Here is a 17177-nt window from a genome sequence, read left to right as displayed (position 1 = left end):
AGCCAGTCCATAGTGAGGCAAGCTGCCTTCTCCCTAAAATCAGATTCTTTCACATTGCCTGTTCCCTTACTGGTATTCTAGGAATACAAAATTGAAAGCTGTTGGCCATTTAGTGGGTGGTGTGTTTTATATTTATCACTTGTGTCTCTGTGAACTATTGACTTACTAACAGTAAACAGACAGTCGGTGTTTAGTTTCTGGACCTATTGTGCAATACAAATACATAATCCACCCCAAACAGCTCCGATGTGTTTTCTAGGCATAGGGAAAGTCTCCCCAGCACTCAGGCACTGACAGACCACTAGACTACACAAAGCCCAGAATAGATATTTTTTGCCACTAGCATTGCCTCATGCGTCAGGGATACTATATATTCCAGTGTCTAAATAAATCTCCCTTCCATGACTTTCAGACGACACAAACAAAGCAAAAACCAAGGGAAGGACGTTGTCGGATTTGCCATAAAGAAACATACACAATCAGCTGCCCAAGAGCTGGAAAGTATTGGAGGTGGCGGTATTTATGTATGAAAAGCATCTGTCCATATGATCTCACAACCCTACAATGCAGCCTCAGGTCCCCCAATAATTTCCAGCTTTCCGTGGGAGTCCCATGCCCTGGGTAAGGACAGGACATGTTCATGGAGTAGATGGAAAAATCAAGTCATTGGGGGCAGACTGAGCTATAATCCTGCCCATAAGCTAGTGGAAGACAATGCCACCGACTACAAAGGGAAATGTAGGAAATAAAAGCATGTGTCAGCCCCCCTTCTACAGAAGCACTGGCGGTCAATGTCACTTAAAACGCTCCCAGGGTGACGTGTGAGTCCCATTCAGGAAAAGAAGAATTTCCCATCTGCATCGCCTTCATTTCTGGGGGGTAGAGGCCGGGACCGCTGCTGTGCTCAGCCGGTGCCACTCAGACTGACAGTTTGGCGCCTGGCAGCCACAAGCAACAGCAGCCATGCAACAAGCAGTGCCACCGCGCAGGGAGAGCCCAGCCTGGCAGCCAAAGCAGGCAGCACAGCCGGAGCCAGAGCCTGGGTATGTGGAGATCCCCATACAGGCTGAGAAGAGAGTGAGCGCAATAACGCCAAAAGTGTCGCAATCGCTGACCGATCATCTGCCTGGAGATCACAAAACAAAAACTGGAGATGGGACAGATAGCAAGCATGCCGATGTGAGTATTCGGAAAGAGAGCAGCCCTGTAGATCGCCTTGGCCAGTTCCTAGATGTTGGGGAAAATGAGGGGGAGCAGGCAGAGTACATCCTGTCTTACCCCTCCTCTCTGGCAGCCACCAGTAACCCCTCGTCGCCAGTCTGCGCCCCCCAACTTGTCTGTGCCAACGACGAGGCTCACTACATCACTACCCACGAAATCCAGCTCTGTGAGGCCGACCAGGAGCCCGATTACCCAGATTTTGGACTGGCCCCCTCCACGTGGAGTGAAGCGGCCGACAGCGCCCCCTGCACCTTTCTGGAGTACGCGTCGTTTGACAGCCAGGGGGGCAGCCCAACAGACGAGGACTATTATATGAGCACCACCAGCGACCCCAACCCCACGGACAGTGTGTGCAGCGCTGAACTGATCAGCAGCACCCACTCGGAAAGCGACACCTCCCCAAGCATCTGCAGCAGCAGCAGCAACAGCAGCACCTTGGACAAAGCGCTCAACACTGGGGAGGCTGCCCGCTCCAAAGCCGGGATCCTCCTATCAATCAGAACTGCATCCAAGGCTATAAATGAGGGCAGCAATGCGCAGGCACAGCCAAACACCGCCCCTGCCGGCGCCAAGCATGACACAGACATGAGCTACTGCGTATCCAGAGCTCCGGACTGCAAGTCCGCTTTCCGGCAGCATCAGTACCAATCTCTGCCCCAGGCGGCCGATGCCCACCGGCTAGTGGCTGTCCCTGCCCGTCTGCAGGCTCGGAGCGGCGTCCATGCCGATATCTCCAGCGGGGCTTCCAGTGCAGTCAGCGAGTTGGATGATGCGGACAAGGAGGTGCGAAACCTGACCGCCCGAGCATTCCGCAGCCTGGCTTATCCTTACTTCGAGGCTATCAACTTCAGCTCCAGCGAATCCACCACCTCCTTGTCCGACCAGAACATCGGCATCAACAGCTGGTCCACTTACCTGGACTTCAAGGGGGGCGCCCTACTGTCTCAGAAGGCAGAGCAGAGCATCCACCAGCACACGGCTACCTCTGCTTCCAGCTTTGGGCTCAGGAAATTTGCCAACGATGCCCCAAAGGAGCAACTCTTCGTGCAGGCGAATAAATCCCACACCAAGGCGTTTGAGCTGGTGGTCAGTGAGCTGGAGACCAAGGGGTCGAGCGGGGGCAGTGCCAGCTGTTCAGCCAAACGCATACAGTCCGGATCCAGGGTCGTGACTCTCACTGAGACTCTGAACTTCAGCAGCAACGTGACCGCGACTGCTCCTGGCAGTGACAGAGCCAACAAGCCACCTGAACAGGCTCCAGCCTCAGCCTGCACGGATGGGGTTACAGATCCCCTGCCAAGAGAGCTGCCTGGGCAGGAGGGGAGCAAGCAGTCGCACAGTGCTGCAGAAGCCATGGAGGGGACGCACAAATCCAAGTTTGCTTCCAGCCTTCTGAAAAATGTCATCTCTAAGAAGATGCAGCTGGAACAGGAGTTTAAAATGGAAAGAGGGGAGATCACGGACACTTCCTACAAGCGACTCTGTACTCCCTCCAAGGAGACTGAGGGGGCCCGAGAGAAGGGTATTCAGAGGCAGAACTCCAGGTTTTCCGAGGCCAGCTCAGATTTTACCTTGGTCAGCAGCGAGGAGCTAGGAGAGTTTTTCGATACAAAGTCATCAGCGACCCCCAAAGACTTGCCATGTACAGAGGGCAATGTAGCCAAGCAGGTGTCCTCTATAGACCATGCCAAGGATGAAAGCGCCATGGATCCCAAGAGAAGCGCCTCAGAGGCGATGAAAGGCATGCTCCTCCGCAGCCAAAATAGTGCCTTCAGGTCCTGGAAGGAAAAGGAGATAGAAAAGATGGAGAAGAAAATAGAAGAGAAAGTGGCCAAAGCTCGGAGGATAAAGATCCCGTTGGAGAGGGACTGGAAGGCAGATTTAGGGGAGCTGTCAGGCAGTCACTCCACTAAAATGTCCCGTTTGTATGTTCCAGGCATTCAGCACACCCCCAAGGAGAAGCAGGTAGAGAAGCAAGCAACAAAGTACTCAGTGTCTACCTATGCCCACCAGAGTTGCTTTAGTCGGAACGAGCACGATTTTAAGACGGAGAAATTGCAGGTGCTGGAGGCAGCTGTTTGTAGGATGACCCCCATGCTAACCCCCAAACCCCAGGAGATTAAACTCAACCTACCACTGTCCGGGGACAAGGAGAATCCATTCAGTATCGCCAAATTGCTGACTCCTAACCTGGCGTCCACCGCGGCCAATCTGTCCAAAGCAGCGGAGGAGCTGAAAAACCAGCTGCCCCCCAGCAGGACCGAGGTGCTGGAGAAGATGCCCCAGTTCCTGGTAAGGGATGTAAGGGAGAACAAGGCCAAGTGCCAGGGAGCCATGCACCAGGTTAGAGATGTCAGGAAGCTACTTAAGGGCTCCTATCACCTTGACACTGGGGAAGGCAGCGGGATATCGGGGCAGAGCACCCCGGACCCCAAGGCCAAGCTCTCGGTGGGCTCCAAGATCTCCTCCTCTCTGTCTCCCATAGTGATCACCTGTCAGGCGGTGAATAATAAGGAGGATGAGGGCGACTCAGGAGACACAGGGGAGGGTGACAAAGCCCAGTCCTCTGCGGACACCATTCTGGTACACCGGGCTTCGGGCCGGCTCCCCGTTGCCACTATAGCCCCCAATAAGACTGGTCCCAGGATGCCCGTAGTGAAGATTGTCTCCAAGGCGTCTAAATGGAAACAAGAGAAGCCCCGGGAGCAACCAGAAGTGAAAGTCGAGCCCCAGTCGCCCAAGTCCCGTGTGGCTCTAGAGAAGCTGACAGCAGCGGTAAAGACGATGGAGCAGCTGTATGTGTTTGATAGGAAGGAGTGGAAGCGCAAAGGCCAACCGGAACCGCTCACCGGCAGCCACGTCTTGTCGCTCATCAGTTGCGAGGAGGCAACGGGGAAGTCGGAGTCGCAGGCAGGGGACGACAAGCCTGTGGCACCTGAGGAGACTAAAAAGGCAACACCTCGGCCGTTTGGCCGCGCCCCGGAGCCCATAGTCCGCAGGAACTCCTACCCCAGCTCAGACAAGAGCCCCTCAAAGCCCCTGGCGCCAGAGCCCAGAGCCCCGATTAAAACTTTCCAAGTATCCAAGTTCGGGGAACCAAAAAGCGCGGAGCAACAGGAGAAGAGCCACGACGTTACGGGTTACAATCGCAGCGTCTTTACAGTTAGTGCTCCAAAAAGCAGACATCAGAGCCTGGAGTCGGCACTAAACAGCAAGAACACCCGCCCGCAGCCCCCCAGTTCCCTACGAATCCAGCCTCGCTACCTGGAAGAGGGGAAGAAAGCAGAGCCAGAGCCGGCTGTTGCCCCGCAGCCCCCGCAGCCTCGCAAAGCCAGTGCAGACTTTGAGAACTACCTCACAATCCCAGTCAAAGCAGCCAGTGAGGCTGCCGTGGGAAAGCCGCCAGTTGCAGCCACTGTCCGCGACACCTCAACATCCGCCAGAGAGAACGCAGCGACTAACTGCCGCGATCCAGCCTCCATGTGCAGCCTGCCTCCCTTTAGTGCCAAGAGCCATGCCGCCAGTCCCAAGAGTCCGATCAAAGCAGCGAGCGACTGGCGCAGCAAGGCTAAAGAGGGGGTCCAACCTAATAGAACACATTCTACAGGATCAGAGCCTCAGTCCCCAGATTCTATCCCCTCAGCCACTATCTACCATCACGCCATTCCACCTGTGCCAGCGGCCATGCCCAGCTCTCAAGCCCCTATATTTTATTCTCCTCCTTTAACCGCAGCTACGCCAGTTGAGATGTACCCCCAGCAGACCCAGCGCAAAATGCTGGTGGATCTAGCTACAGGGCAGTATTACCTTGTGGATACCCCTGTGCAGCCAGTTAAAAAGAGACTATTCGATCCTGAAACTGGACAGTATGTGGAAGTCCCAGTGCCTGCACCACCTGCCACCCCTGTGCCCTTCCACATGCCACCCCTAGCTCTCAGTCCTGGTGCATATGGAGCTGCTTATATGTTTTACCCTGGGTTTTTGCCCACTGCAACAACTGCTGTGCTACCTGCCACCTCTCTTCAGAGTCAGCTTTCTCACCAGGGGAGTGAGCACAGCTTTGAGGTGCAGGGTGTAGAGACTTCCCAGTCAGGGGAGCTGAACATGAATGAATGCCCCTATTACCTGGCCACTGGGTCTGCAGCAGCTAATTCAGGAACTGGGCCAGCATCTAATATCAAAAGGGGCTCCCTAGGCTGCCCAGAAAGCAAACAGGTCATCAGCATCTTGTCTCAGCCAGGACCCAGGATTGTGGCCCCTCCATCCTTTGATGGTACCACTATGAGGTTTGTTGTGGAACACAGATGAAAATCAAGGTAATTATTCAAAAATGTTTTACAATTAGAAATCTAATTCTCTTAACATTTTCAACATCTCTGTATATATTGCTATTTGTATGGGAAAGAGAAGATATAGGGTTCATCAGTGTATAGGTAAATAAACTGTTTGTTATGCTTAATGGCACCAAATTCATCATTGGTGCACTCTGTGAAATTATTTGTTTTCTAAATCTATGTGCCCCTGTTTGAGGTGCATATTATGGCAGCCTTTCTGTAATTCTACTCCAGTCAGCCCTGTGGTCTCTCCATAAAGAGAGGATCAACATCCGCCTTTCTATTTGTTTGATTGCACGTGCTCATGTTTATTATTTTTAAACCTACATAAATGTTTGCCAAGGGCTTTACATTGATTTAAATAAAATAATGTTATTCCGATGGGTGTTGATTGACACTGACTTTTGTGCTAGTGTGGTGCTTCATGATGTTAGATGGGCAGCCTAAGGCCTTCCAACGGCATCAAGTAATGACAGTAACACAACTAAAGGACATTTTCAGCAGGGCTTTCATTTCATTACAGCTCTATAAAGGCAATGTAATAAAAAAGTTTGCAGCAGGCCTTGCAACCCATAGCAAATGTTTGCTTTCAAACAAGAGACCAGTAAATGCTACATGCTAACTGGTTGTTATGGGTTACTAGACCTGGTTCAAACTTTGCAACTTTTGTTATATTACTTTAAGCAAATTATACAGGACACATTTTATCCACAGTTTTTTTTAACCTGGCAGAAAAGAAACTGCCACTGCAAATCCCTGAAAACAATGATGCTGGTTCTTTTCCACACTTTCAGCCCAAAATATGTCACTACTAGTGCTGTCAGGTGTTTCCAGTTAAGAGAATAGGAGCTGGCAGTGGAGGTTTCCGTAATGTCTCGAACAGCAGAAATATGCCAGTGGTAGATGTACTCATTCGCCAAAATAATTTGTGTTTAAATCCCCCATTATTTACAGTTCAGGGCTCCAGTGCCCCTTCTTCCATAGCTACAGTGCTGATTGCTGCAGGCAAGCTGTGGGTTCTGGCCAATGCCAGAGTAGTTGCTGTAAGAAGCCATAGACAGTCTCTATTTAGTGGACTGGTGGTGGGCTGTTTGGGCTTCTGTATACTTGAAATGCCAGGGCCTATTTTGAATCCCACTCCAGTACTGCTCAGCTGTGACAATGGGCTGGGGGCAGTGCAAAATTCCAATAGGCTATCACACGGATGTAAACAGACCTCCACATGAGGTCTTAGCAGTGCCCCTCAACCTTGGCATCACAGCTGCACATGGAGAAGGGATGCTGGAAGAAAAGCAAGTGTTATTTTAAAAGTGATACAGGGCCCGCAGCACTGCTATAACATTTAGAGATTATATCCTATTTTTAAACCCAAAACAGAATTCCGATATATTCCTTTCAGCGAATCCTGTATCTGTGTCTTATACCTTTTTGTATAGATGGGGTATTTTCCCGGATATAAGAACATAAATATAAAATATAAATTGTGGTAGCAGTTGTCCCCAGTGAAATGAAGTTGCTTTGTTTGAAATCAATACTGTACTGGTATGGGATCCCTTATCCGGAAACCCGTTATGCAGAAAGCTCCGAATTACAGAAAGCCCGTCTCCCATAGACTCCATTTTAATCAAATAATTCAGAATTTTAAAACCGATTTCCTTTTTCTCTGTAGTAATAAAACAGTACCTTGTAATTGATCACAACTAAGATACAAATAATCCTTATTGGATGCAAAACAATCCTGTTGGGTTTAATTCACGTTTTATTGATTTTTTAGTAGACTTAAGGTATGGAGATCCAAATTACAGAAAGACCCCTTATCCGCAATACCCTTGGTCCTGAGCATTCTGGATAATGGGTCCTATACCTGTATTAGCTTCCTCCTAAAGATACAATTTGCCCATATTGTTCATAGCTAGTAGTTAAAAACAAAACTTGATAACATTCAATACTGATATTGTTTGTGACATTCCAGGTCAGTGCTGTTTCCTAGTCAAATGAAAAAGAACAAATAATCTCTAATTTTTTGGTGGGTTCAGATGTTCTAACTAAATGGGATATTTACTTACTGCAAAATAACTTTATAGCTAAAAGCATTATATTTAATTTTAATTTTGCTTGTTTAAAAGAACAGAAAAGGTACAGTGTATGCTACTTTTTTAAAGTGATTTTTAAGCAATAGCTCATCTTTAATAATGAATACATTTCTCAGATATGAGAATAATTCTTTGCGCCACAAGAAAAGCTCTAAGTAATGGTCACAAAAGCCACATTCCATTGGATAGCGGGATCCTATATCCTGCTACTTATGTGGCTTCTTGCTTCTTTCCATTCATGGGTTGTTAGATAGAGGTTGCTGAACTCTGCATTCTGTAGCTTTCTCTTCTTTGGCACTAGCTACAATAGATGGGGTCATTCTGGGGAACTAGGAACTTTTTACAGTGTCCCAAGACAGGTGTAACTATGAGCCACTGGGCCCTATAAAAAACTACAGAAAGATTATGTAGTTTGCAAATTACATGTCATTTAGGGTCCACTGGCCAATCATCCTCATTAACTACTGTCTCCAAAAATACCAATCAGGGTTCCCACTGGCTGTAAGCATACACTGCACAGGATCTGCTGCATCTGATCCTGGTGTATCTACTGTTCTTTATTTGCTGACTCCTCGTCCTACTGTTTAGTATTCTGTGCTGTGCCATGGGTGGCTCATGCACCAGGCATCCAACACAACAAGCTTAGCCACAGATAACTGATCATTTCATACAGTATGGTCATTTCCAGCCAGAACTGCATGTTTACATTTTCACTTGAGGGGGCTAACAAGTTATTTGACTATTTAATCTCTGCTTCTAACAGCCTTGCTTGTCCAAATCCAGAGTATAATTCTAGGCTCTTTGATTAATTCATAAGTGTCTTAAATAGTTTCTTGGCATTTCTGTACAGTGGTCTTTAGATTACCAAATTACATCTGTGGCCAAAAGTGTACAATATCACTGATAGACTGTGTAAAGCTGAATTACAGAATCAAATTGCTTGCTATTATCTATACAGGTATGGTACCTATTATACAGAATGCTCTGGACCGGGGGTTTTCAAGATAAGGAAAAAATAATTTAAAATTTAATTAAACCCAATAGGATTGTTTTGCCTCCAATAAGAATCTTAGTTGAGATGAAGTACTAAGTACTGTTTTATTATTATAAAGTAAAAGAAAATCATTTTTAAAAATTTGAATTATTTGCTTATAATAATGTCTATGGGAGATGGCCTTCTTGTAATTTGGAACTTTCTGGATAACGGATTTCTGGATAATGGATTCCATACCTGTATTTCTATAATAACAAGAAACAAAGCACATACCAAACTGAATAACAACTTTTCTTCTTCTTTTGTTTTCCAGAAAGTAATTATTATTTCTTCTGTGTCGGTGACTAGACAAGTCCTTGTGTAGCAAGAGAAGTTGTGGAGCTCACACCAAGTTTGATGTGCATGGCAGATGCCTCCTAGTGAATACTAGTAAATGCCCATAGTGTGAAGCAAAACAGACATCAGAGAAGTTAATGGGATTCAGCACTTTGAAAGCCAGATGTGTGTGTGAGTTTGGGTTCATAGAGATTAGTATATTTCTCCAATGGAAATATTGCAAGAAGAAAACATTTCTATTAATCTTTATTAGGAATATTTGCCTACAGTGATATAGTTGCTTTTCACTTGCTGCTTTAGAGTTTGTGAGAGTCTAAGCAAGTCACATAGGTTTGTATTAGCTTTGGCTCTTTTGGAAGACAGAGATCACAGAGACCTCTTATATAAGTATCTCACCACAACTTGTGCTGCTATTTCAGATATTCATTTTGATAACTGAACATGGATTTTCTGCCTTAATACCACATGTGCCTTGTATGCTATATCGTAGGGCTCTATTATGCCCAATCTGCATAAAAAACCAATTGTGTGCGTTTTTGGGTTGTTAAAGACCCATGTTCTGACATTTACAGTTATTTGCAATGGGCATGGAAATCAATTATTACTTAAAGTGAATTAAGCTTTCAAGATATATCTATATATATTTTTAAAAATAATAAGTGCCTTATACTGTTACAAAGTGCTTATATTTGCTAAGTAGCTTGCATTAACAGTTGTTTTTACATTTTCTTTTTTGTTGTTAGTTGATTTAAGAAAATATTATTTTGTTAGTAACTTCAAGCACTTTCGCTGGTGACTGTTATTCAGATAAAGAAAGAAAAATCTAGATTAGCAATGGCAAATCCTGTCTGTGTAGCCCACTAACAGAGCTGTTTATAGGAACATGATATACCTAGCACATGAAATGTATTTTTATGGTACTTATGTTCCAGCAGGTTTGTCTAAGTCAGTGTAGGACTAAGATTCTCAGCAATTACCAAGCTTAAGTAGAGTTTTAGAAAGCATACTGTATTGGCATACTCTTTGCTCTATAAGTTTAAAAAGTATTGGTGGTAAAACAGAAGTTTGGTTTTACCAAGCAATACTATTTATATGAAGTACCACTCAGGCACCTTTATTTTACTTTTTAATAGAAAACATAGAATTTCTAAAATGTATAACTTGTCAGCATTTGCCCTTATAATAATAGAACATTAAAGCTTTGATTTCTTTTTAACCTACTGTAAGCCCCCTGTATTGTTACTGCTCTTGAACAGTACAGCCTCTATGATATTTTCCAGGGTAAATTTTCTTTTTTGTTTTTATTTCTCTATGAGAGGGCAGTGTTTCTTGGTTCGTAACCCCCATATGTAATAAAAGGCACAATGTTGACCCAGGTGCTTTTAAACAGGTGATCAGTAAATGCTACTTGCTAATTGGTTACTATAGGTAAGTAGACCTATAGCAGACAGTGCACCTTTTATTACATAAACCTTGTAGAAGCTAAATGCAGAACAAATATAGTAAAGAAAAGGGCTTATTTAATATGGTCTCAAGTGCAAGAGTGCTGAAGGCCTCAAAACAGTAGATTTTAGATCACCTTGCATTAAGATCTTGGCACTATTCAGTATTGGAAGGTTGCCCTGCTAGGTGCACCTTGCTTTCACTTTCTTGTACATCCAGCTGTTTCATCCATAGCCGACAATGCTTGCCAGCCCGTCATTTAAAGTAAGGTGAAACACATTGCATTGCATACTGGAGACACCAGACAGCAGTAATTGCTACAAAGGAGGGACTAGGTGTGATTAGCTCTCTGCACCTTGCACACTTCTTTAAATAAGTCCTAAAATAAGAACCATGAAACCTTTGGCTTATCAATGCACAGGGTTACTGTATTATTTACCCCATATTGCATTTCTGTTTAATAAATTATGCCCCAAGCCCCCATCTCCTCAACTTTCTCTCCATTTGGCACCTGTTTTGTGTACATGAAAAGGTACCTCACTCCCTCCTGCAGGGGGCAGCATATTTTTTGCCTCCAGCAAAGCCATTTTCATTTGGCACCCCACTCCACAGCTTTTTGTAAAGTAAGTGTGTCTGGTTCCATAAGTAACCTCTCTCTGAGTTTAGGGTCTGTAGTTTTTTCGATAAGTTTCAATCATTTCACCTTGCAAGGGCCCAAATTTGCAGGGGACTGCTAGCTGTCGCAGCTCAGCGGAATTGTGATGTATAAGTTCCCATTCAGCCTGACAGCGCTTGCAAAAATGAACTCTGGCCACTAAAGCATTTGGGGCAGGTTTAAAATAATTCTCCAGAGCCTGTACTGTAGCAGTGTATGAGGAATCTGCTCCCAGAGTCAAAATGCGATATGCTTCAGAGCCCAGGGAGTTAAGTAACAGGGCCCTTTTCCTCTCAGTGGAGGTCCCATCCAGGCCAGATGCCAGTAAGTAGATAGAAAACTGTTCATACCAGAGATCCCAGGGCACTGCAGGCTCTCCAGGGTGCAGCAGAAACTTTTCAGGGGGTTGCACAGGGGATTCAGATGTTCTCGTTGCCATTGTTATATCAGTGTAGCAGTTCAGTAATGCAGGCAGGTTGTTAACAGTTGACCATCTTTATTCTTTACACACAGAGACTAGCTTCCCAGTCTTCTCCCACTATTTCCCAAGGCTGCAACATTCTAACATCCTTCAAAAGGATATAACTTTATAAAACATAACACAGCTTATGCAAATGCATAACATTGTCCACATACTTTTTGAAATTATTCAAACTTGGCAATGATTTATGGCTGTAGCAATACTAGCACAGTGCTGACCATAAAGGAGGCACTTCACACCTTCCAATTCCATTCATCTAGAATAGTAATTTTCTGACTTTTTGGTTTCAAGCTCATATTTGAGTTCCAGCATCTGGTAAGGACATCCCCTTCTTATATCCCAAAGTTTTTTCATTAGTGGTGTAACTATATGTTACTGGGCCCCCACAAGCAATTTCAATTTAGGGCCCCAAGATATTGGTAAATTGACCTGTTATACCAAGATATATTGAAATTGCAGATTAATTAAGAGATTAATGGGCCTCCACTACTCTCTACCTGACTGAAAACTGCAGGTGGAGAGAAGGGGAGGAAATGCTCCGCGCAAATAAAGCGTAAATAGTCTTCAGGCTATACTTCTAGGAATATCTAAAACATCAAATATCTTTCACCCCAGTTCTTCTAATTGGCTTTCAAGATAGCCCCCCTGTTCTGCTGCATAGAATGTTAAAGCCGCTTCCAGTTTAATGAGAAAACATATGCTAAAAAAGCCCTTATGTCTGAATCCATCAGACAAATAAATTAATTGTTTGGAATTCAACTTTTTGCAAAATAAATATCGGAGTAGTTACCGTGTTCACACCCTATGAGGGTTCTTAATGTATACACTCACACAACCCATTTCTGAACCAACCACTTTTCTGGGTTTTTTTCAAGGCCTGACAGTCTGTAAAAATATATTTTAAATCTTCATCCTTTTTTAACAAATAGCAATATGTATGTTTGCTATAGTGGCACTTTTTATTTTTTAAGTTATATTTAAAAAGAAAGATTGATTTAAAGATTGGCTCCATGGACCCAATGAAATGAATATTTACCCAATGTTTAAATGATCGCTAACATTATTTATCCTCCAATAAATGTTCTGTAGGTTATTCAATACAGAGAGACATATTTATTGAGTGCGAGTTTCTGTGCTGCTTATTCAGCCAAGGTAACACCATATCCTCAACTGACTCGATTGCTTCGATTGGACATACTGTTTGCGTCTAATCCATTTGACAGATAAAGCAAGACTCAATAAAAATGGTCAGTAAAATAACCTTTACGTTCTGAGTAGCTCACTGTACCAGCCAGGCTATTTACTAATCTAAATGCTATGTTCTAAGACTTAGCTTGTATTTACTGGCTTTGCAGACCTCCTGTTCTTAACACTGGCACTTACTGAGGCAGCAGCTGCTGTTTTGAAAGTGTTAGCCAAGTGTTTGTTTCTAATCCATCCACATGGTAGTAGATAGGCCTCAGGCTGTATATGTGCTGTTGTAGTCATGACAGCAGTTGGCCCTAACACAGATTAGTTGTGGTGTCCTGCATAGTGACACATGCCTTAATTTGTTGTATGGTGGTCACCATCCCCCACTTATGGTGCCTTTTATAGTATATACTGTAGCACTGGCGTAAAAATAAATGTAAATTCTGAAAAAGATTCTTGAGCACTAAGTGCACTTAAGCTGAAAGCTGCAAGACCATAATATAAATAAAGTCAGACGACACAATTATGCAAAATAACATGTTTAGGAGAAATACAATAAAAGTGTGCAAGTTTGCACTAGGGTTGTTGGCCTATAGCAACCAGTTAGCAGGTAGCATTTACTGGGGAGCTGTTTGAAAGCAAACATCTGATTGGTTGCTGCAGGATCTGAATGGTGTGCTGTATTGGACCTGGTGCTAATTTTTTTGTGATTTTTCTTCTGTTACACCACATTTATAATATAAACTGCTACTACTAAATGTCCTTAAACATTTTATTTATCATAATGTCAGTAACAAACTCACAACCTGTCAGTGTACAAAAGTGTTTAGTACCATATAATGGCAGCTAATTGTGAGGGTTTATTTGTATCAGTGAGTTGCCATTTTCAAGGCAGACGTACAAGATACATTCTATGAATCAGGTCATGCTAGGCAGTAGGCCTCCCTTTCTATGGGATTGGTTTATATGTTATATCTGTGTATGTTTTTCCTAACTGCAAACTAAATACACTTGCTGGGACACAGTGCTGTAGAAAACCCCATTGTTCCAGTGCAGTGCACTGGATGGCTAACCATATATATATATTCTTGTAACTGGTGCTCAGCTATTTGTTCTGTGTTACAGTTTACAGAAAATAAACATCTCAGGGCTTATAGTTAGTCCCATGTGCTACTTTGCACTGGTTTAACTTGCAGTGTAGTTGACATTTTCTGCTTTATGATAGCCTTCTGGGTATGATTTTATGCCACGTAAGGTTGCTGAGAAAGGGGGTAAAATTCAAAAACAATAGCATGATCATGTGGTTGGGGCAGCATATTATCTATAATATTGTCCCGTAAGCTAGCCATATGTGAAACCATATATATCTTGTTATTCATTGATCTGTTAGTTTCCCTTGGGGGCAGTTTCAATGAACTATTGTCTTGTTATTTTGCTGGATAACATTTTAACTGGTTGAACTAAAAAAATCTGGCCTGCTAATGCCTCACTCTTGTAGCATATGTATCACACTCTCATAGGCTCACTCCAAAAATGACAGGGGCTGCAACTATTTCCCAATATCCTATCCAAAGGAATGTATCAGTGGCATTTGGTCATTCATGTGTGGCCAACTGCAAATAAATCACTTTGTTCTCCCTTACAATCCTGGCCTGACAGCACTAACTTCTGCCATATCCAGCACAGCCACTGTTTATCAGAACAGTTAAGATAATAGTTAAGAAAGTACCTGCAGTAGGGAAAGGCCATTTTGACATCTCCTTTAGAGGCCCAATGGTGCACAAATACACAGGCAATGGCATAATCCCACACAAACCTTTTTTGCAGTAAAAAACATATATTTTTTATAAGTATGAAAATATTAAACTGAGGCAAAGGTATTCTGGATAATATCAGCTGAGGTACTTGAATGAATTATGTTTACTGTGCTATCTGAGCAACTCTTGGCATTGGGAAGAATTGTGGAGCCATTCTTATCAGTATTTTACAACTGCTTGATTTTAAAGGCTCTCTCTACAGAATGAGTAGCTTTTTTGTCAGTTTGGTAAAGCTAGCCTGCCTAAAAAGCTTGGTTATACAATCCACATATTAGCAATCTTAATATTCAATATATGTCATATTAGATTATATGCAGGATACATTGTCAGTTCACTGTGGATATCATAACCTGAAAGCAGGAATACTTAGTAGTAGGTCAGGGAAAGTGTTCCAGTACCAAACATTCAATGTACTTTCAGTAAGACACTGGAAACTATTACACTAGCAATTGTTGTGCTAGGAAACACTACTGTAATGGAGCAATTAAACATTGTTGGAAATTGAAAAATCCCAAACACGGGGCAATTTTCAAGTAAATGCACTAGATGCCAAATGCACATAGGGTTTATCTTAATTAGACTTCATAAGGGAGAGTTAATGTAAACAAATTTTAAAACAAGAACAAAAATTTACATTTTGTAATATAATAGTTTTCGTTATAAAGCTACATTTTAATTGAGGATATCACATTTCATAGGAGCTGCTCTAAAGAAATTCTGTCATGATTTTCATGGTGTAGTTTTAATTGCTGACTTGGGGGTTTTACTATTGAATACTGTTCTCAAATCTACTAATAGGTGGGGCATGGGAGAATTTTTAGCAATACAGGTGTCAATGAGATGTTATTTTGCTACCTTCCCATTGTTCTGCTGATAGGCTGTAGTGCAGCAGTAAAGAAAGAGAATGAAGTTTATCAGAGCACAAGTCACATGGCTAAGGCCACCTGGGAAACTAAGAATATGTCTAGCCCCATGTCAGATTTCAAAATTAAATTTAAAAAATGCATTTGCTCTTTTAAAAAACAGATTTCCATGCAGGATTCTGCTGAAGGAGCACTATTAACTGATGCATTTTGTGAAAAAAACATGTTTTCCCATGACAGAATTCCTTTAATGTGTTTTTTTTTCCACTGGAGTATAAGGACTTAAGGGTTCCACGAAATCCCCTTACATGAATGTATTTTTTGCCGTGCTAAACAATAAGGATGCTTGGTTGCCTAAAAAGATAAAAAGATCATCTGGACATATGATATCAAATTCAGAGAAAAACTAAAATGTAACAACATAAAATGGGATAAAATAAGCTATAAGGGTGTTTTTTTTTGTTTATGTGTGTGATTTCTCTGTAAATTATGCAGCACTTCCTATTATGTATCAAGGCAAAGCCTGTATCAGGGTACATCACTCACTGTGGTACAGCATGGTAACACACTGCATGTCAGATAGAAAAGAACGGTATGTTGTCAGATGGACTGGGAAAGTTCTGCTATCGCCTTACATAGCCATATTCTGAAAGGATTGTGTGTCGGAGTAGCAATGCCTGTAATGTTTGTGTTAAAAGATACATGAGCTGCACAGTAATCACACTGCTGAAAGCAATGAGAGGAAGAACTGTTGATATATAATGCCTGAAATTGAAATTCTAAAATTGTTTTTGTTATAAAGAGGTTTGTATAATGTCTGAAGCGATTATCATGTTTTTTCAATAAAAGTCTGGAAAACATGTTTGGTCTTGGCAGTCATTTATTTCACCTACTACTTGTCATGTCATGTCCAATTAAAAATTGTGCTGTGGCAATTATTAGATTTATTTTTATGTACAATTATAATTTACATTGTGTGCTGTGTCACACACCTCAGTATAGATTAGGAGATGCAGTTTGAAGATAAATATATAAACTTCTATAATACAGGTATGGAATCCATTATCCAGAAACCCATTATCCAGAAAGCTCACATAGACTCCATCTCACATAGTCTCAATTTTAGTCAAATAATTCAAAGTTTTTAAAAATTATTTCCCTTTTCTCTATAATAATAAAATGGTACTTTGTACTTGATTCCAACTAAGATATAATTAATCTTTATGGAAGCAAAAATGTAATGTTTGAATGATTTTTAATAGACAAAGTATGATGATCCAAATTAAAGAGACCAAAGACCCCTTATCCAGAAAACTGCAGGTCATTCTGGATTAAAGGTCCCATACCTGTAATAGCAATGTTGCTTCAAATGCTCTGGAAGTAACTGGGAGATTAAACACAGAGCTATAGAGAAATATTGTTATTTTGCCTTGAAGAACATAGAACCTACAGCTTAACAAGAAGGCTTTAAAAACAATGGAGAAAAAAATCATTACTGTGAACAGTAGGAATGTTAAAGAACACAATGAAATATAATGTAATTAGAGCTCAGTTTGGATTTGGTGGAATAGTTTGGTGTGTTATTATAGGGCATAAAATATGCTTATATTTTACTGTAGGGGTTCAGTAACTCTAATCAGTTACAATATTGATCAAAGGAGTAATTAACAGTAATCTAAAAATAGTAAAACCGGTTATGGTAATGACATGTATAGTTCTCATAGTGCAACAATAGCATCTACATATGTT

General features: G+C 42.5%; 1 protein-coding gene across 1 annotated transcript; it reads left to right on the top strand.

The window, feature by feature from the left end:
• Window positions 1-241: 241 nt before the first annotated feature.
• On the top strand, window positions 242-16288 carry c4orf54 (chromosome 4 open reading frame 54). Its single transcript, XM_004911100.4, has 2 exons — window positions 242-5537; window positions 8956-16288. Exon 1 carries the CDS (start codon window positions 964-966, stop codon window positions 5527-5529), a length of 4566 nt encoding a protein of 1521 aa, XP_004911157.2. The 5' UTR covers window positions 242-963; the 3' UTR covers window positions 5530-5537; window positions 8956-16288.
• Window positions 16289-17177: the final 889 nt, after the last annotated feature.

This window comes from Xenopus tropicalis, chromosome 1, assembly GCF_000004195.4.
Source record: "Xenopus tropicalis strain Nigerian chromosome 1, UCB_Xtro_10.0, whole genome shotgun sequence".
In the NCBI taxonomy this organism is placed as follows: Eukaryota; Metazoa; Chordata; class Amphibia; order Anura; family Pipidae; genus Xenopus; species Xenopus tropicalis.
Note: the sequence above shows the minus strand (reverse complement) of the source record. Positions and strands in the feature narration are given on the sequence as shown.